At 38.5% G+C, this 21,178-nt stretch overlaps 2 protein-coding genes across 8 annotated transcripts in view; both read left to right on the plus strand.

Annotated features, from left to right (window-relative positions):
- Positions 1–59: 59 nt before the first annotated feature.
- On the plus strand, positions 60–9,347 carry bap1 (BRCA1 associated deubiquitinase 1). Its single transcript, XM_015028692.1, has 17 exons — positions 60–227; positions 436–465; positions 585–639; positions 762–894; positions 2,366–2,485; positions 3,453–3,514; positions 3,688–3,830; positions 3,977–4,055; positions 4,155–4,278; positions 4,468–4,564; positions 5,097–5,272; positions 5,558–5,691; positions 6,420–6,883; positions 6,988–7,214; positions 7,388–7,480; positions 7,576–7,648; positions 8,566–9,347. The coding sequence occupies exons 1-17, from the start codon at positions 188–190 to the stop codon at positions 8,697–8,699; spliced, it is 2,184 nt and encodes a 727-aa protein (XP_014884178.1). The 5' UTR covers positions 60–187; the 3' UTR covers positions 8,700–9,347.
- Positions 9,348–11,029: 1,682 nt separating this feature from the next.
- Positions 11,030–21,178, plus strand: part of bsnb (bassoon (presynaptic cytomatrix protein) b) — a 92,415-nt gene continuing 82,266 nt past the window's right edge. For 6 of the 7 annotated variants that reach the window (XM_015028696.1, XM_015028694.1, XM_015028697.1 and 3 more), the window contains exon 1: positions 11,030–11,364. In XM_015028696.1, the coding sequence (XP_014884182.1) occupies positions 11,186–11,364 (179 nt within the window). In that variant the 5' untranslated portion in view covers positions 11,030–11,185. The remainder of the gene's footprint in view (positions 11,365–21,178) is intronic. The other variant, XM_015028701.1, reaches the window with a different exon arrangement.

Genomic DNA, 21,178 nt, shown 5'->3' on the forward strand with positions numbered 1-21,178 from the left:
GACAACCATCTGTCGCCTTCTGATGACATAGTTGGTCAGCGACCAGTTTTGTCTATTGTGTTTATGTTGATCTGTCTTCGTTTGCTACGAGAGAGGAAACTGAGTTCAGCTACAAAACATCTTCAGCCGCCTCTGGACATGGACTGGAATGCATCTTAAATATTAGTCTCCTCTCCAGACGTTCAAAATGAACAACAAAGGCTGGCTGGAGTTGGAGAGTGATCCAGGTGAGAAATATCGGTAGATATTTAGGCTAACAAACATTAGCTTCCACATGTAGCCAACTGGGCAGTGCAGCTACAAAGTAAACGTTTAGAAATGAACCTTAATGTAGAACAATAAACAACTATCATGTAAAATAAAGTTTAATATTTTGTTTTATAGCTTTTCAGTGTATATATTTGCACTTTCAACTGACTTGTTTTGTTTTTGCAGGGCTGTTTACTTTGCTGGTGGAAGATTTTGGTAAGCATTTGGTTTACAGACTAAAATTTTCACAGAGCTGCTGCAAACTGCAAACTCTTTACAAAGAAGATAAAACGAATCCTAACTTTTTAACGTTTCTTTTTGGGACTTTTCTGTAGGTGTCAAAGGCGTCCAAGTTGAGGAAATCTATGATCTGCAAAGTAAATGTCACAGGTCAGTTTGGTTGCAAAACAACAACCTTTCAGGAGTACACATTTTATATATACATATAAAAACATAGAAATGTTCATGCATTTTTTAACAGCAGTAAAAGTGTGTGTCATTTTCCTTTTCAGTCCTGTTTATGGCTTCATCTTCCTGTTTAAGTGGATTGAAGAGCGGCGGTCCAGGAGAAAAGTCAACACCTTGGTGGATGAGACCTCAGTTATAGATGAGGAAATTGTAAATGACATGTTCTTTGCTCATCAGGTAACCGTTTTATTCATGGATATAACAGTGTTTATCATTGTAGTATTATTTTATGTGTTTCTTTCAATAAGTAATTCTTGATTTTTTGTGTAGATTACTATGAATGAAAATTATACATCCATATATACATATTTAAATGAAAATTATGTATGTCAGAGTAGAACAATAACAGTTAAAGTAGTTGTAAGTTGAAGATGTTTAATGTCACGATTTGGTAGTAATTGTCAGTAAAAGAAGTTAAAGAAGTGAATCATTCATTAAAATAGTTTATACTTTTAAATAATGCTGAAGTCATGCATCCACGTTTGAAAAATCTGAATAGTTACTGTATTTTAAAATAATGGATATAAAATTCCTTTGGGTTAAAAAAGTACATGCTCTTATATGTTGATTTTTGTTAGAATTAAAAAGGCTTTTTTTTTTTTTCTAACTGTCAGACATTAATTCAAACTAAGCTTTTCCTACCATGGATAACTTCTATTTGATAAATGTCAGAAGAATAAAACAGGCATTAGGGATTCACTGGTTTATTGGCCAGCCGATTTATCAGTGCCGATATTCTTAATTTTTGGAGATCGGTGATCGGTTGATTTTTACATGTGAAACAGATCTTATCCACTGATGTTTTCAACCTCGGCAAAGGTCTAAAAATCAACCACTGTGCTTTTCTTTTCTCCTGTTAGAGAGGTCTGACTGACAAACTGGCTGACCAGATCATGTCTGCACATTTACAGTTAACACTCATCCCACTGTTGCCAATTTAGCAACTTTATTGATGTATTGAGCAACATTTCAGACATAAAAATGGTATCGGCCAAAATCAGAATCGGTAAATTAGGCCTTTTAAACGATTGATTATTGGCGATTGGCCAGAAAATTGCAGTCGGTGCATCCCTAACGGGCATAAGAAAAGTGTTTGCCAACAACAGTTGCTGTTACATTTGGAGGAAAAAGGGAGAAGCTTGTGCCTTAGAACACCATCACATCATGTTGAAGGGGCAAAATGGGCCAGTGCACTTCACCAAAAAGATTGTATTGTGTTGAAATATTTAAGCAACACTTTCCAATGACAGGCAGGCTGTTAAAGATTGTGTCCTAGTGAGTCGTGGTTAATTACTATAGTTAAACTATCAAATTATTTACAAAGTGGCTTTATAGCAACAGAGTCAATGTGCGTGGGATTCATACTAAAATGTGTAGGTACGATCAAAAGGCGGAAAACGGTCTACGCAAAAAAAAACAAAAACAAACATGAGATTCATAAATCCTTGTGATTTATAAGCAAGCAATTTACCTTTATAGATCACAGCTGTGCACTAATGTTTGGGGTTGTAACATGTAAAAAAAAATCCACTGTAAAAGCTCCTTTCTGCATGTAGATTCAAACCACCCTCTGCCCTTTGCCCCCCCCCCCAAAAAAAAAAAAAAAATAAAAATCATTCAAGATTTTTATCTGTTTGTCCTTTTCTAGCTGATACCAAACTCATGTGCCACTCATGCCTTGCTGAGTGTTCTTCTGAACTGCAGTGGAGTCGAACTCGGCACCACCCTCAGTCGCATTAAGGCTTTTACTAAAGGCTTCAGTCCTGAGGTAAGTTATCCCTCCACTCAACTGCTAACTTCTGCTTTCAAAGGATTTGTTTTCCACATGTTTTACAAAAAATTTAGCTGTAAAATATTGTAATTCTTACAGCTAAATAAAATAGCATGGCTTTTCGTATGAGTGTTACTAAAATATACATTAAAACAATACACAATATTAATTATGGTATTCTATCATTTTGTAGCATAAACCCAGAGGTGAGAAATTACACCCAAGTAAGAGTAGAGCTACTTCACTATGTGTTTACTCAAGTAGAAGTAAAAAGTGATCATCTAAATCATTACCTAAAAAAGTATTTGGTAAAATGCAACTATAATAGTTTTGCTTGATCTGAACACAAAATATTCATAGACAGATAGAAAATTCTGTGCTGGTTCTGGTATTTAGAATAATAATAAAAAAATGTAAATAAATTACATAATTACAAAATAATTTTCCACAATAAAGAACGTTTTAAACCCTTGCTTACAGTGGGTAAAATATAAATGCTAGAACTGTGCAGAGTACTTCCAGTGACTATATCTGCTGTATATTCACCTGGCCTCCAAGTGGCACAACAGGCTCAGCAAATAGAAAAAAGTAGAACAATACTTTTTCTACCTGCTGAGAAAACAGCAGATAGACTGGTGTACAAACTATAAGTCTCACCAGACATGTGTATTTTTGGTTAAAATGTGTTTGTTCGTCTTTCTGTGGAGTAACTTGAGGTTGGTAGAGTAGCCAGAAATTGTACTCAGGTAAACATAGCACTTCTGCAAAATATTTCTCAAGTAGAAGTTAAAAAATACAATGCATCAATACTACTCCTTTTTTTTTTTTAATGATACTTAAGTAAATGTTTTGTGTGAAACTATTTTTAGCTACAATTGTTCAGTTTAAGTGTTTCCTTTTCTTTCAACATATTCTGTATTTTCTCAACAAAATTTTCACATTGTATACTTTTCTTTGCTTCCAGAGCAAAGGCTACGCGATAGGAAATGCTCCAGAGCTCGCCAGGGCTCACAACAGCCATGCCAGGTAGGTTACAGTCAGTGTTACTTTAGAAACTCTCAGATGGCCTTGGGTCTGAAGAGAAAAAAAAACAAAAAAAAAAAAACTTTTCCTTTTCTGATCCGACAGGTTATGTAACATAGCATGCTTTTGTGCATTTATCCCTTTCTCAAACTCCTTGTTTTGATGTTTCCATGGAGACCGGAGCCCAGGCACCTTCCGGAGAAACAGAACGGGATCAGTGCAGTGCGGACGATGGAGGCCTTCCACTTTGTCAGCTACGTGCCAATCAAAGACCGCCTCTTTGAGCTTGATGGGCTCAAGGCTTATCCCATTGATCATGGTGAGACTTAATATGGGTACCATATATATATATATATATATATATATATATATATATATATATATATATATATATATATATATATATGTGAGCCGTTGGAGTTGTTTTGCTCTTAAATGATGTAGATTTATAACACAATCCTTTAGGGCCCTGGGGAGAGGATGAGGAATGGACCGACAAGGCTCGCCGTGTTATTATGGAGAGGATCGGCCTGGCCACTGCTGGGTGAGTCACGCACCATTTAGCAAAAGCAGTAGTGCTTTACCTTCTATGCCAGCCCTTCGTGCTTAATTCTCATACTGCTGCTGCTCTTCCTCTTTCCAGTGAGCCGTACCATGATATCCGCTTCAACCTGATGGCAGTGGTGCCTGACCGCAGAATGAAGTATGAGTCCAAGCTGGATATTCTAAAGAGGAACCGACAGACCATTCTGGAGGGTCTGCAGAAGGTCAGGAACTGGGCCAAACTAAGTTTCAATCCTAAATCGCTTCTTGACTCAGTGGAAATGCGTTTGTCGACGTTCAGTGGCTTCAAACTTTACCCAAGCAAAATCTTCTCGAGCATTCCTGCAGACTGAGGTCTGTGTCTTAATGAAAACCTAACAATGATTTAATAAAATATGATGTCCCGTCTTCAGATGATCCGGCTCACTCAGCCTGAGGTTGTCCAGGACAAGAAGCAGCAGAACTCTTCGTCTCCAGATGAAAACACCGTCAAGAGAGAAGCAGATGCAGGTACTGTCCCAAGAAGGACTTTAGCTAACTTTGTCGACTCCGTTCTTTCAATTCACCAATCTTGTCTTTATGGAACAGTGAAGAAAGCCAATGATCAAAGAAAGTCATAGGACACCTTATTTGAAGTGTTCAACAAGCTAACCAGGAGGATGTGCTCTAATCAGATGAGACTATAATTTAACTCTTTGGTTTTGATCCAATACTCTTTGTAGTGGAAAGCTACACCTTCACAGTGAAACCCGGGAGTGGCAGCATCATGCTGTGAGGAGGCCTGTCTATAGAAGGGGAAATAGAAGCTGGTCAGCGTTGCTGGTTGGAGATAAACACAGGCCAGTCCTTGTAGAAAGAAAACAGAAAGGATAATCTTTCATCAGAGTGAGCCAGATACATTAAATTTAATTGAGAATGTTTGCCAAGCCTTCGCTTTTCATAAACCCTCTCCATCTTCCGTGCCATCTGTCTTCGTCTCACACCCTTATAGTCCATGCCTGGATTTTTCAGAAGCGTAAAACTCAACCAGTTCTAATTCTAGATTCAGTGGACGAGTCGGGGGGTCAGTCCAAGGACGGAGCTGGTCCCTCTGGAAGCTCAAAGGTCATGGGAAAACCCGCTGCCCCCACAGGAGGAGGAGCCCAGCAAGTCAACCCCATCGTTCAGCGCCTGCCTGCCTTCCTCGACAACCACAACTACGCCAAGTCCCCGATGCAGGTGAGAACGAGCGTGAAGATATTCCAGGCGCTTCGGTTGTAATGAAACTGCAGTTTTGTGTCACCATTCATGGAAAAAAAGGAAAATGCCATCAAACGTTGAGCTGTCTCGAAAAAATATACCAAAATATATCACAGTATTGCTTTTTTTCTTAAAACCCTGCAAACCTCTTACCTTCGATTGAAAACACAATAACTTTTAAACTCAATGCCTTCAGTGAAAGTTTCATTTAAACTTAACTCTGAACAATTACTCTGCAGTAATCGTTTTTGCTCTGATTCATAGGAGGAGGAGGACCTAGCAGCTGGTGTCGGACGCTCTCGGACAGCAGGCCCTCCTCAGCCTCCGTTCTCAGACGACGAAGACGAATTTGATGAAGACGAGGAAGAAGCAGCAGGTTCCGCCAGTGCTTCCAGCAGGCAAGAGTTTTAGTTTCTATGTAGCGTCTTACAAGAGTTTTTTAAAACCACAAGCTTCGATTTGTTCTCGGTATAAATCCAGCTGTTCAGTGAAGGCCTCAGAGGTCGAGGTTGGTTAGAGAACATAACTGAACAAACGGTATAGTGAAGTGGAAGGACGACAGCAGAGAGGCCGGAGAAAAAGTTGGTAATTAGCGTCAAAGACCCACCGCTGGGCGGGGAATCTGTCTGTGGAGCAACTGTTAGTCATGCGCTTCACAAAAATTGTCTTCAAAGAAGAGCGGCAGGAAGAAAGTCAAAGACAACCTGGGGAAATCTTCATGGCACTTTGCCACACGTCATGTTGGGGAAACGGCAATCATGTGAAACAAGATTCTGTGGTTAGAAGAGACAAAAATGTAACTTTTTGGCCCTGATAAGAAAAAGACGCAATTCTGAACAAACTACTCCCGCTGTGAAACATTCTGGTAACCACATCAGAGTGTCAGAATGAGAAAGTGAAGCATTCAGAATCAGAGTTTTTAAATTTAACTTTGTTATATTGTTTTTACAAACAAGATTTTCCTTTAAATGAGACAAATCCCTCCAAAAATCACAGAGGTTTGTTGGGGGTAAAAAAAAAAAAAAGAGATGTTAAAGTTAAAAGAGAATTCTAAACATTTTAATAATGAATATGTTTGTTTTGATAAGATCTTTAAAATATGTTTCTTTTTCTTTTCATTTCTCAGATTCAGACGAAAGGCGAGCCTGCGGTCCAGAACGGGACGGGTTGGGACCGGGATGGAGAGCCAGATCGCCCTCAACGTTTTGGCAGAGAAACTGAAGAAGGAAGCTCAAAGAAAAGACGGCGTAAACACCCCTCTGTCTGTGCGCACTGAAGGTCGCACCGGGGGTATCTGCATCACGTCCGCCTCGCAGCCTTCCCCCACGCCCAGCAACGAAAGCACAGACACGGCCTCTGAAATTGGCAGCGCCTTCAACTCCCCGCTGCGCTCGCCGGCCCGCTCTCAGGCGGCCACTCGTCCCTCGAGCCCAGTCGCGTCCCATCTGTCCCGCGTGCTGTTCGGAGAGGATGAAATGTTGAGGCTGGACTCCAGACACAACCGCGCCGTAAGAGAGCTGGGACCTTCAGTCAGTGCGTCGCTGTTGCACCTGCAAGACGACGGAGTCATTTATGCTCTCCCTCCATCTGGTGAGCGAACAGGAAGTGAACGCCGCCGTCTTAGTTTTCTCAAGTAAAACTCGAGTTCCTAATTTGTAAACCACATGCTGCATCTGTCTTCATTACCTGTACAGGAGATTCTGCTGAAGGCACGAAGCTCTGCACCCCTGAGAAGGTAAAACTCAAAGTGAAGGAAGATGAAAAAGATGCCATAAAGGAAGGAGATGAGGGACCATCTGTAGCGGTGAAGAAAGAAGACGAGAACGAAGACGGTGCAGAGTTGAAACCTGGCAAGGAAAAGCTCAATGTTACAGAGTCTGGAGCAGACAGCAAGCCACCAGGGGATAAGTACTCTCCAAAAGTAAGTCCTTTGTTGTAAAGTGCTGCACTACATATCCTTACAGGGCATATTTGGACTGTATAGCACCTTTAGATCTTGTTTTTTTTGCTTGTGCTGCCGGTAAGAAAGCTGATGCCTGTGATGGGTAGAAACACGTAAACACAAGCAGCGAGTCACCTCATTGCCTTTTGCAGGAGCTGCTTGCACTACTCAAGTGTGTAGAAGCTGACATTGCCAATTATGAGGTGTTTCTAAAGGAGGAAGTAGAAAAGAGAAAGAAATTCAAAGTAAGTGCATTTGTTATTTCACCTTGAATTCACTGTTTTTGGTCGAAATTTGTTTTTGTCGACTTTGAGTCTAAATGTTTATTTTACTTGTGCAGATAGATGATCAGAGGAGGACTCACAATTACGACGAGTTTATCTGCACATTTATATCAATGTTGGCCCAAGAAGGTAAAAAAAAAAACTAGTGGTTTTTGATACTTGTTGCTGTTTTTTAATCTTTCTTCCCCCTCTTATTAAAGTCTGTCATTTAAAACTCTCTTGTGGTCTAATTAACGAAAGCTAGTAAAAATTTTGCACAGCTTCTTGCTTCTAGGCTGTTGGCTCAAGGTTAAAAACAAAATATTTTCAATATTTAAACAAGATCGGGTGTATTAAAAAGATTAAAGAAGCCCCACTTTCACTTATCTTCAGGATATTTAATGTTAAATTGTAAAAATGTGTTGGTCTTGGGCTTAACTTTCTTGTAAGGATCTTCATTCTTATAAAAATCCTTAAAAAATGAGCTGCCTCAGGCTCGTTTAACCTACCATATGAAAATTCACATATCTCATGCCCCCCGAAAGGCTTCACGTGTTGTTTTCTTTACAATGTTTTACAATCAGTTCTATTTGACCTTCCAAGGTCAAGATATCTGCATTTGTTTCCATGTCAAAAATAGTAAAAAGACACTCAAAAAAGCGACAGAGATGGACTTGGATGGGTGGATGATTAATATGTTTTACAAGTGTTGATCTTTAACTTTGCGCTTCTTAGACAGTTAATGTTTTTCTTGCTTAGCTATGCAGATTGACCACAAGCCCAGGACCGGGTGTATTTTCTGTAGGTCTGTGTTAAACCATTCGTGTCAAACTCTTGGACGTTTCCACACTGAAACTTGTTAGTTCGGGATGTCTGCCCTAAGCTTTTGAGCTGTGAAGAATCTCACCAGTTAGACAAAAAAAAAAAAAAAAACACTGTCACACGCTACATAAACCTTTATCCCTCTCCATCTGTTTGACCCAAGATTAATAACAAAAAAAACTACCTTCCACTTATGCTAATATTGTCCTCTTGCCTTCCCTGATATTTCGGTGCATATTCTACAGGCATGCTGGCCAGCCTCGTGGAGCAAAACATCTCTGTGCGCCGCCGGCAGGGAGTGAGCATCGGCCGGCTGCACAAGCAGAGGAAGCCTGATCGAAGGAAACGCTCCCGACCTTACAAAGCCAAACGCCAGTAATCACAGTCAAAGTCAAATGAACACCAAGCAATCACTGTAAGGAATAACATGATGTCGCTTCACTTCTGAAAAATCATTCCTTTCGACAGTATTGTGCTGTATTTTGTTTTATTTCTTTTGTGCTTCATGAAATCTGTTTTTGGTCGTGCTCTCGTAAATGTTTGTTCGTGTGATGCTTGCATTGTTTTTATCGCCAGTACTTTCAAGCAGCTCGAGCTTATGTAAAACTGAACTGTTAACTAAAAGTCGATATTTTCTCAGTGCCAATGAAGTATTGAATGTGGTTTTTTTTTTTTTTTTTACTCTTTCAGTAAATTTCAGCGTCAACACATTCAGTGGAGGAATTTACCCAGTAACGTACCGTTGTCTTTTTATCATGTTATTTAAAACTGACAATATGACTGTAAGGGTTTGAAATACCTTTTTTATTTTAAAGGTCTTTACTTGTTTATGTGTCTTTAGGGGATTCTGCAGATATACACACAGGTTTTGTGTTTGTACCCGTTTTGGATCTCGGAGTGAGCTAAGTTGAATTTGTGCTGCTTTATATTTTTGTATATATTTACATGTTATTTGGCCCGTAGACTAAATTTGGTAATTCTCTGTGCTTGCCAGTTTATTCTGAAATAAAGTTGGTTTATTAAAGCACTTTAGTCTAAGCCAAATTTCTTTGACTTTTGGAGTTTTAAATGTGACTGATTGGGAGTCACTAAATGAGTTGCTTTAGATTTATGTAAAAAAAAAAAAAAAAGTTTTTATAGGTTTGTACACTGGTTGATTTTGTGGATCGGTTGTAGTGACAGTAGCCATACACTAGGGAGAGTAATCATTCAGACCAAGTTGGACCGTTTCAGATCTATTTGCTGTAACGAAAGCTACTCACATTTAAAAAAAAAAAAATATTGGTCACTTAGGCAGATTTTTAAAACTTCCCATTTAGTTTTTGTTCTGATTGCATGTAAATAGCAATCGGCTGCCTTTGTCATTAATTTTCCTCTACTTTTAATTTTCTGAATGATTTTTAGTTTGTCAGTTTATGCAACTATGCTACTTAAATTAGTATCAAAATAGTAAGCAGTATACTTTTTTTTTTGCTTTGATATTAATTTAAAATTATTAATGGTAGAAAGCTTTAGTTATGTGTAAATGCAAAGTTGTGCATTTGTAGTGTAGCTCCTTGTTCCAAACTTTAACACATAGGAGAGGAAGTGTTTGCCTTCTTGCTGTGCTGTCAGAGCTGGCCCAGGATGCTGCCTAGGTCCTCCAGGCTAGTTCTCATGAATTACAGATGTCAAAACTTCAAATCTGGAGCTACATGTATGCAGAATGTACCTACAGCACATGTAAAAGAGTCATAAATTAACTGAACAATGTCCTTGTAATCATACAAAGGACAATATTTGTAGTTCGATATTTATTTTCTATTTAGTGCTGGTAATTCATCATTCGTCATTTATTTCTACCACTTGTGTCTGTGCTGGAGTCAGATTTATGCATGCCTACATAACTGTAAATCTGCTGATCGATGAATGGCAGTTTTCCATGTGTGCTTGTAAGCACAACCAATTATATTGGTCCCTCCTTCCAGACGCTCCTGAGTCTAAGCTATTAATACTGTAGTGAAAACACAACTGCCAGTCTTTGTGGTAGTCTTTGACTTGGTCAGCATGCGATGCCATAAGACAGGGGTGGCCAAATCCAGTTCTTGACAGTGTTAATCTGCAAGTTAGAGCTCTGTAAAGCTTGACTGAATATTAATGATGCTGCTTGGCCATTTGATTCAAGCGTGGAGAACAAGGGACACAACTAAAAGTTGCAGAACTCTGCCCCCCGATGAATGCAGTTTGAGACCACTGATCTAAAGGTTGCAAGATGCTAGCTGTTGAGGACTGAACTTCTACCTCCATGATGGGACAAAAAAAAGTAAATCAAATTTTAATCATTCTCTTTGCTCCCAGAACACGATTTCTACTGCTTATTAATAGGAATGCCTTAACACCTCTCAAAGTTATTAAGAGGTGTTAAATGCACAATACGCAAAGAATCAAGCTTGGACTATTTCAAAGAGATATTATTGGTGAGATTGGTGGTGATTTACTGATAATGGTACCCTAAATTAAATTCTGCTTATAGACTTCTTTTATTATTGTAAAAACTTAGTATGTCATTCATAATTATAATATTTACTAAATTTTAACAATAAAATGCCACTCAATCCTGATGTAGGGGGTTGAGAAGGGTGGCTGCGTGCTGTTTAAGATAGCTGATCACTGTGAACGCGCACGTACGAGCCTTACAAGTCACCACCCATTGCGTCAGCGCGCTCCTTCGGCCTCGCCGTCAGCGCGCGTGCTCCGTGCGGGATGCTGGATTGTAGGTGATGATGGCGGAAGGGGAGCGACGCTGAGTTCCATCCGAGTTTTTACCCCAGCTGTAAAAACCACCCACAACCACCGTTTCTCTCCGTCGAGACCTATCCCGAAGCAATGGGGAACGAGGCCAGCATGGAGGGGGAGGGACAGGCGGGACAGCCCGGCGCCGCCGTCCCTGCAGCGGGGGCTCCGACTTCCATTTCAGCACCACCGGACTCTGGACAGCTCATCAAGCCCAGCAATGGAGCGCCAGCCGGAGGAAGTGGGGCTGCGTCCGGGCCGGGGATTAACAGGTAGCCGAGATAGCTAGGGAGGCTCCACTACCCAAAGTGTGGGCAATGAAGCGAAATCAGGGAGGATTCATGGCAGCGTGCTGTAGCGTACATTAGTTCAACCACCAGCGTAGATATAGGCTCAACCGACTGCGTGTAGATAGACATGAATGGGCGCTTAATTATTTATTTCAATACCCTTGTCAACACTATTAACAACCTCTTCTTGAAACCTCCTTAATTTTGGCACCAAGTCTGTCATTGTCGATTTGCTTTCAATCGATCAAGTAAACGGAAGCAATCGTACGTAAATGTAGCTTTAAGCAATTTCAACAGGAATTTCTACGCCCTTTTTCTACGATGTCTGCCCTGAGGATTCAGTATCATGAATGAAAGCGACAATTTCAGGCAGGACCGAGTAAATGTTACAACTTGAATCTTAGAAGCATAATTTTCACCTCACATTCAAGGTGATGATTTTCAGAATTTAATAATAAAAATAAAATGAGGCGGAGAAAAAAAAATGCAAAGTGTCTCCAATTTGTATTAGAGGGGTGGGTCGGTTCTACTACAGGCTTCTTTGACGTGATTTCCAGTAAATACAGGGTCATTCTGAAAAACACACCTTCCTCCTTGCCAGCAGCAGACGTCTGTCTCCCTGATGACAGCGTTGTGTAGGATGTCACTGCTCCCATCAGATATCACCAACGTCATTGAGAGTGCAGGACCAAAACATATGCCATAGCCGTCTTAGTTACCAGATCTCATTCTCAAATTAATATGCTGTGAGATTAAAATTGCAGCTGGTCAGAAATGGGTCATTTACTCTAGAGACAGTGCTGTTCTATCTCCTCCCTAAAAGAAATCTTGTGCCATTTCAGTATTTGCCCTCCTACTACCATTAAACCCACATTGATGGCTTAAAATAATGCAGCCGTAAACTGATCAAATACTAACAGGGAACATGTCTGTGGGCACATGTGGCAGCTTGGATGTCGGTATTTTCGGTGTGGGTGTGTGTTAGGGATTACCCTTCTAACAAGATCTGATATTGCCTAATTACACAGTTCAACAGTTGTAAACCTTAACACACATTGCTGCATCGTGGATTTGCCGCACCTGCTTGCAGTCGCTGTGCAACAGTTTCTGAGGCTGGCGTGCAAATAGATTTATAGATTTGCTGCGAGCGTTCCCTCGTGTGGTTAAATTGCAAGGTGCAGAGTTGATGCTTTGTTTGAGACTATGACTTATGGCAGGGAGAAATTCAGAGGTGTAACATTTTATGAAAACATTCTGCTCTTATGTGCAGTGTTTTGCAATACTATTCATACCTCTTGACATTTTTTATGTCGTTGCATTAGGTTTGCAAATTTTAATATATTATTTTGGCATATCTGACAAACCACCATAAAATAGTGCATAACTGTGAAGCAGAAGGAAATGAAACAAAGTTTTCTAGCCTTTTTCAGAATTACAAATCTGAAAAGTGTGGTGTGCATATGTGTTAAAGGCTACCCAAATCAATAGTTTGTAGAACCACATTTTTATGTAATTACAACTGCAGACATTTTAGGGGAAACCAGCTCTGTACCTCCCACATCTACGGACTGATATTTATTTTATTCATTTAATTTTTTTCAAAATAGCTCTTGTTCAGGTAGGCTGAGAGTTTCTGCATAGATCAGTTTTCAAGTCTGGTCACAGATTCTCAACTGGAACCTTTGATCAGAAGGAAATGAACCATTTTCAGCTCATGAAAATGATTTGAACTAAACCTTTCCAATATGACTCCGACTGTATATTTATTGTCTTTGTTGTACTGGAAGATGACCCTCCTCCCGAGTCTCAAGTTCTTTGTAACTATAGCAGGCTTTCTTTCATTGTTGCTCCATATTTTGTAATGTCTATCTTCCTTTAAACTCCCCTGTCTTTGCTTAGGAAAAGCATTTTTTTCTCCTTGACACTTTTCCCTTAAGTGCAGATTTGTGAATTTCATTTCTAATAGTTGCCTGTCAGTTGCATCTTCCACCTGAGCTGCGGTTCTCTGGAGCTCCTTCAGAGTTGCCTTTTTGTCTGGCTCCTCTTTTTTGGCCTGTCAATTAATGTGAATTGCCATTGTTGCTATAGGTTTGTAGTTGTGCTATGCTGTTTCCACTTTCCAGAGGATGGATTGAACGGAGCTGTGTGAGATGTTCAAAGCTTTGAATGTGTCATGTTTTTATGACTGAATCCTGCTTTAATACTTTAATTTATTCCCTTCTTTTATCCTTGATCTGTCTGCTGTGTCCATTGATCTTCACAATACATATGCACTCCCACAATGTTATGATTTGTAATTGTGAAAAAAAAAAGGAATTTCAGGATCATGTTCCATCCTCTGCATGGATTGTGCACCTCTTCATGTTGGTCAGTAACATAAAATCCATAAGTGAAATATGAAATAGTTCAAGTGGAATGGATACTTTTGCAAGCATCTGTACCATATCTTTGTAGAAAAGATCCCTGTGTCCTGCCTGTGTATTGTGTGGGGTATATTTAAATGCTCATAGCTTGCTTGTTATCTCATGATTTTTTTATATCTGGATTTCTTCCTAGTATCCCCCCTTAGGTTCCTCATAAAGAGAGTGCAGAGACTGAGTGTGCTAACAAACAGAGAGGCAGAATGAGAAATGAGCAGAAGGAAAGAGAGCAACATCGCAGCACATGGCTGATTTAAATGGTTTTTCTTGAGATCATGAATCTGGCTTTAACATATTCCTTTGTGAAGAACCCATAAGAATTTCAGCAGCAAGAAGACAGCGTCTGGCTTTAGACTTGATAGACGACTTTCATTTTAATTGAAATGAGTTGCCTGGTAATGCGAATAGGGATATTATATCTTTTATATTACCTTACTTAAAAGTGAGATCCCCAGGACTTTTTTTTTTTGCTGTGTGTTAGACCAAATTATATTACATTCAGTCACAGAAAGAGGGCTAAATCCGAGCCTTTCCAGAAGTCTTCTTCGGGCCTATCTGGCCGACCCGTCTGCTCTGGTGAGCACCACAATAATTGTTTTCTACTCTTATCATAACAGCTTTCTCTAAGTGCACAGTCATCCCAGCATTGACCATTACTGAAGAGCATTCTGACACAAGCTCCACATATTTCCTGTTTACAACATACTCAGTGTGGTACTGCAGCACTGATCTGCCAAAACATTTCTAAGCACTATAACAGGCTCCCTGAAGGAAGTAGTAGTTTTGAGATTCTCATTAGCATATGTGCCTAAGTTGTACCTGATTTTTACTCAACTTAAAACAGGGAATCAAGCACATGCTGTAGGCAGATGTTATTAGCCTAAAAATAGGTTGAATTCCTTAAATAATGTGTAAAAAAAAAAAAAAAAAAGATCTGATTAAGAAATCTGGTGAATCACCAGGCTGAGGTGATCAAGGGAAAAAGGGCTGATCATGATGTCTGGCTGATTGATTGGTGCATCTCTGTTTTCTCAAACCTTTACCCTGCACTCATTCACGATTTTTTAACTGAATTTATATATTCTGTCAGACTTTATAGTGCTGTATTGTGTTAATAAATCACACTTGAAATTGGTTTGCCTTCCTTTTTCAGTACTGCAGAAGCCAGTGAGGACTTTAAATAGGGTTTGCAAACATTGACTGTTTCTTTAAAAACTTCTTTATAGGTTGAGATAGTGATATTAGGAAATCTGTTTGTGTTCAGAATACAGCTGAGGAGGGAATAACCGTTTTACCAGAAAATATGTTTTAGTGAATTTACATTTACTATGTAACAAGCAAGCTATGAGCATTTAAATTCACATTTACAATGTGGAACATCTTTAGATTTCTTGATGCGTTTTAATGCAGCCATTGAACCTTTTGGCTGCAACATCAGCTCTGGTTTAACACTAGAGCTGAAACTAAAGAGCAACACTCATTAGCTTTATGCTGTGAATAAAAAAATATATGCTACTATTATGTTTTTATTTTAAAAACAAACCAACCACCAGTGACATCTGGTCTGCAGATGATCCTTTTGGAGCCTGTCCTACTCAGAAGCGTCGGTACTTATAACAAAACTATCCACAGCTAAAGCTCAGTAATCTGCTCTGTCTTGGTGCTCTTCAGCACAACACACGGTGTTTTAGAGGTGACATTTGATGGGCATCAGCTGCTTCAGGACACCGTAACTCTCCTCATGTGCATTTCCCTTGAGTGTGGTGTCCATGAGGAGTTGTGGATGATCTGCAGCTACGTTAACATGAGTGATGCATGCACAAGTTTTTATGACAATTAATTCTAAGGTTATTTTTGCAGAAATTTGTCTTAAAATATATAAATATCGATGCTTTACACATGTCAATTGTTTTAATTGTCTAGAATTTAAGCGAAATATTGCAAGTGATGGTGCTTTCGTCACAATGTTGCGAGAGTGGAGATTTACGAGGATAGATTTGTTTGTCAAACTTATGTTGGGAGCATTTATGCCTTTTTAAACTGATACAAAAGTACAAGTCTGTGTTAATAATAGATGCCATCATGTTGTAGGACGTAATGCTCAGGCAGTACGTCCTCATGATTAATTTACCATCAGCAGTAAGAGCACTGCAGCCTGCACAGACTTGACATGCCGAATGTTTATGGTGCCCTCACATAAATGATTTGAAAAGCAATTCTTTCTCATTATTTATGATGCTTTTATGTGCAAAAAATCAATACCTACAGTACCTGGGAGAGACTGGCAGCATATGGACACTGACCCATTGTTTGGATAAAAAAAAAAAAAATCTAAAAAAACACAAAAAATTGTTGAGTCTTTATTATAATCTTAATGTTTTTTCCTGGAGTTTTATTTTCATATCTTTTATGCATTTTAAGTGGCTGCGAAATGCTGTGGCTTAATCTGAACTCTGATCATCCTTCATGCAGCATATTGAGTATTTCGTCTGCATAATTACAGTAGTGGATTTATTTTTATGTGCACAGATGGTATACACCTTGCCACTGATTCATAGCCACTACACTCTCTGTAATGTAAGTTTTTTTTAAGAAACAAACTTGCCTTCTCTGATTTAAGCATATAAAACAGTCTATGTGAAAATGAAAAGTGTGGTGAGCTGTAACTAAAAATGTTTTGGTGATGATTGAAGCAGACCCCGATGAAACACTTCTATCCACTTTCTAAAACATAATGATTAGTTTAATTTCCCTTGTGGCATTTTAATATTGACTTTTTAACACTTAAGGCTAATAGATAAAAATATAATAGTGTTCAACTGCAGGGGAGATGTTTACATATGTACAGTGTTGGCATGAATTTCAACTGTGTACAACTTTGATCTTAACTGTATGTGTTTAATTTCTTACCGTCTTGTGTCAGTGAAAGTAATAATACATAACTTATGAAATATATAGCAACACATAAGCATTATTTTTGACAGAAATAGCTAAAGACTCTATGATGATGCTGTTTTTGATGTTTGTTTATATTAAGAAATATTATATTAAAAAATGTCTTTTTATAGTTTGAATATTTGTTAAATGAACCACAGCATCAAATTAAAACTCAGTCTTGGTGAGGACACGGAATCAAACTTTAGTTTTCTCCTACATTTCGACATCAATAGACGCCGGCTGCTCAGCCTTCACTCTTCAATCACATTTATTTGTTAGACAGAAGGCACATTGGTGTTTTCTGTCTTGCTGTAACTAAAATGTTCTCGGGGTGTTTTTTTCTTTTCCCTAATGTCTAACTCTCCACAATTACTTGCAGGATAAAATTAAATCAGTCCTACTGGTTAATTATGAAGCTAAAAGTTTTTTCCTCTGGGTAAAAAAAAAATGCTTTCATTTGATGTGACATTTAATGAATGTGCAAACAACAAATATATCCTGCTGCTGATGTTATGTTTACTGAGCAGATTTAGGGTGTCGACTAAATCTCTTGTATTTATTTTAAAACTCACAATGAATGCCGCTGCCGCGTGCAACTGAGATACGTTTCCACTTTGACCTTTAAATATCACTAAATGGAGCGCAGAGGATAGCTTTTCAATCCAAAGCCTCAATCCGCCTGTTTCGCTTACAGTGAAAGATGTACAAATCAATAAGAAACATGTAGCCTCGCCGATAAAAGGACATTGATGCAGATATACACTATCCAGCTAAGGTTTAGCACACATATCCGATTATGATTACTGCTGCAAAATACATGTTTTATATTCATTTTGAACGGAAAGATTACCTCATTCATAAAACAGATGAGACAGTTTTTTTGTCTGGACTCTCAATGTGGCGAAGCGTTAGAAAGCCTGGATTTATGTTTTTGTTAACATAATTAATGTTTTCAATAAAAAGAGTCTGCAACACCATTTGGCGGATAAAGGAGTGACACTATACATTTAGCTAATTAGATTTTAGTGAAACAAACACTTTTTGTTATTCAAAAACCATCTTCTGTTATTATGTGTTTGGATTACGTTGCTCAGGAGCTTTTTGTGAAAGTCTTCGAAGTGGCAGCAGCTTTTGAATTGAACATTTATTGAACCTTTAAAAAGGATGCTTATTCCTTCAATACATTACCATTTTGCTACAACCACCAAATTCAGTTAATGTTATTGGGATTTTATGTGATAGACAAACACAACATAGTCTATGATTGTGAAGTGGATCAAAACATATGTGCAGTTTTCAAACATTTCCAAGTTTTGCACCTTTTGTACACAGCTGTAATTCGAAACTAGAGAATAAAATATCTTCTTTGTAGAAAAGTTCAGCCGACTGTATGGAGAACATAAGTGAACATGAATTTTATTTCCACAGATTCTCAAATGGACTTTTGACTGGGACATTCTGACACAAAAATAAGCATCTAATCAGTTTTAATCCACTGTTCTCTTATTTGATACCTTAATTGTGCTTTAAACTTCACAATTTTTACCCTTGACTGGGTTCCTTTGTTTTCATGATGTTTGTGCTGTAATGTTCTCTTACAAACCTGTGAGACCTTCACCTTCTGCGGGATTTGTACTGAGATGAATTTACACAGATTTTATTTCGTGTTATAAAACATAGAAGAGTGGAAACTAATGGACGGCTCACTTTCAAGATTTGCAGAATTACATAGTTTAGAAAACCAAATGTTTTTTTCCATTCACTTAACGGTAATGTGCAACTTTTCACTTTGTCTATTGCATACATCCCCAATAAATACATTCGTGTTTGTGTTTGTTGCATGACAAATAGTTTAAGCAGTGGGAATATTTCTGCACCGTGATTAATACCTGTGCAAACAACAGCAGCGTTGGCAGAAGACGCTCTTCTTTCTTTGCTACAAAAAGTATTTTCTGGATTTCGTAACTTTGTTTGGTCTCAGTTTTCTTGTTTGAAGCTTCCAGCGCTACTGTCTGTTTCTCATCATGTCCACTGCTTGCTTGTTAGTGTGCAGCTTGAGGATACAAAGCAAAACAAAAATAAAACCACCTGGAAACTCTGCCTGGTAAAATATAAGGCTGGTGACCAGTGAAAGACAAAGTGAAATTGGAAAACATTTCTCTGAAGTGTTACCTTTAATCTATTATGCATTATATCTAATAAACAAAGTAGTAAACTACGAACATAAAAATAACCTATTGTAGCAGTTACCAAAGACTGAAGTATGATTAATAGTATAATTGTTTGCCTGTGAAATATATGTGTAAAAATGTATTATGCAGGGTAAATCTGGTAATTGCTTACTTTGCTTGGCAGGAAAAACAGACTCTTCTGTTTCAAAGTCACAGAAATGCTTCAAGTTTTTTGAAGTTGCGTTTTTCTAGACTTTGGCTACTTTTCCCACAAAATTACGGTCCTTAGAGCCAGTCATAAAAGCATTTTGGACAATGTATAATTTCAAATGTGTAAATTTAACAAGTGGAGACCAAAATAAGTGCCAGACCTAAAAAGCTGCTTTCTGCAGCTGGACAGCAAGGACCTGAGAGAGACATTGTGTTTTACTTAATCCATTTACACTGTGCCATATTTTCAGATTATAGCCCTTTAGGAATCACTGCGTTGGTCCTAAAATACAATTTTATAGGTGTCACAGTCATGGATTAGGCTGGGCTTCTGCAGCTAATATTCGGCCAGATTCCACTCAGTAAAAAATTATTTTATTTTTGTTCTTTAGGAGCAATAAATTCAGTGTCTTTGGAACTTTAATAAGTAATCATATTTAATTAAAAATAATAAAAGTAACAGAACAGGTCACGGCTTGGGGAAATGAGAAAGCTGAGGCGCAGAGATCTTCATGCAGTGAGATATGTTTAATAGAAGTTGCAGACTTACAAGAACTCAGAAACAGCACAAGAAATAAAGGAAACTGAGGAGGATACATATAAAAAAAACAGAGATTAATACTTGCAACATAAATAGGCAAAACCCTAAAAACTCAAACCACCAATGTTCATGACAAAACATTTTCTTGCATTAATAAAAGCTGCCTCGGATTCGCCCAATGCAGGAAGTGTTCATGTCATGGTTTGCAGGAAACAATGTGCGTAAAAATCTGATTTAAAATTGGATATTTGCGGGGCTCTTTGTTTTAGATACAAAAGTAGTTGATTTTTCATTTTTAATGCTTAGGACATCACGCATATCAGAGTCGGTGTGCTTAAGAAAAATAAAAGTACTCCTCTGATGATGGCAACATTCGTACTGAAAGTATGTGTTTAGTTGCTTGGATTGTTCAGTAAACAGTTGCAGGAGCTGTAGGAGAAAATGTAAACATTGACTGTGACACCTTTCTTGTTTTCCCAGCTGTTGACACCAACACCTCGTTAACTAATTAGCAAGGGCATCATTGCATTCTGGTCTAAGCATTAGTTAGCTGTCATAACAAGAGCTGTCTCTCTCCTGCAGTGCCTCTGAAATCTAGTCATGCCTTTTGAATCTTTTCACATTTTGTCACAACAACAGAACTAAACATGGGATTTCATGTAACAGAGCAACACAAAGTGTAATGCTTAATTGTGAAGTGGAAGAAAAAGGATGCATAGTTTTTAAAATGTAATTATCTGAAAGGTGTGGTGTGCATTTGACACAAATGACAAAAAGGGTTTTCTAGCTCTGGCTGTATGCTTATTTGTAGATGTTCTGCTGGAAATGTAAGTCATCACACTGGTACTCTGACCCCAGAGCATGATGCTCCCACTGCCACCTTCACCATGGGGTTGATGTGTTCAGGGTGCAGTATGAGTTTTCCTCTTCATATTCTGTTTTGTAAGCCAGGAAGTAACATTTCAGTCTCTTCTGACCAGAGCTTGCTGTATCCCCAGCTTGAATTATTGTAAACTGTAAATGAAATTCCTTCTGGGTTTCTTTGAACAGTGAAATTTTTGTTTTCTTGTCAGATTTGTGGAGTGCATATTTTTGGATAATGGACTATATTGAATCGGTGTACTTTGTACACTAACCCTCTCTAAAGAGCTCCTGAGGGAACAGTAAAACAGCTGTATATATACTGAGATTAAATTACACACAGATGGACTCTTTTTACTAATTAGATAAATTCTAATTAGTTTCAGATTTTATTTAGAGGTGTCAGTGTCAGACTTGTTAAATTACTTTTGCAAGATACTCTAAAACTCAATAGTTGATCGGTGCAGTGGGGACCACTCTCCACAGTTGACCCGTTCAGTTATGCATGACTAGTTTCCCTTATTGCTGTTCTGTTCAAATAGGAGAGTGGTGTAAATGGTTCTCGTCTGACTCCTGGGACCGATGGAACGTATTCCCCCAAAATGTTGAACTCCTTTTAAAGATTCATGTTGCCCCGCAGGTGTGATGCTAATGAG

This window comes from Poecilia latipinna, unplaced genomic scaffold (assembly GCF_001443285.1).
Source record: "Poecilia latipinna isolate Pla-1442-1.1 unplaced genomic scaffold, P_latipinna-1.0 Scaffold133, whole genome shotgun sequence".
Classification (NCBI taxonomy): domain Eukaryota; kingdom Metazoa; phylum Chordata; class Actinopteri; order Cyprinodontiformes; family Poeciliidae; genus Poecilia; species Poecilia latipinna.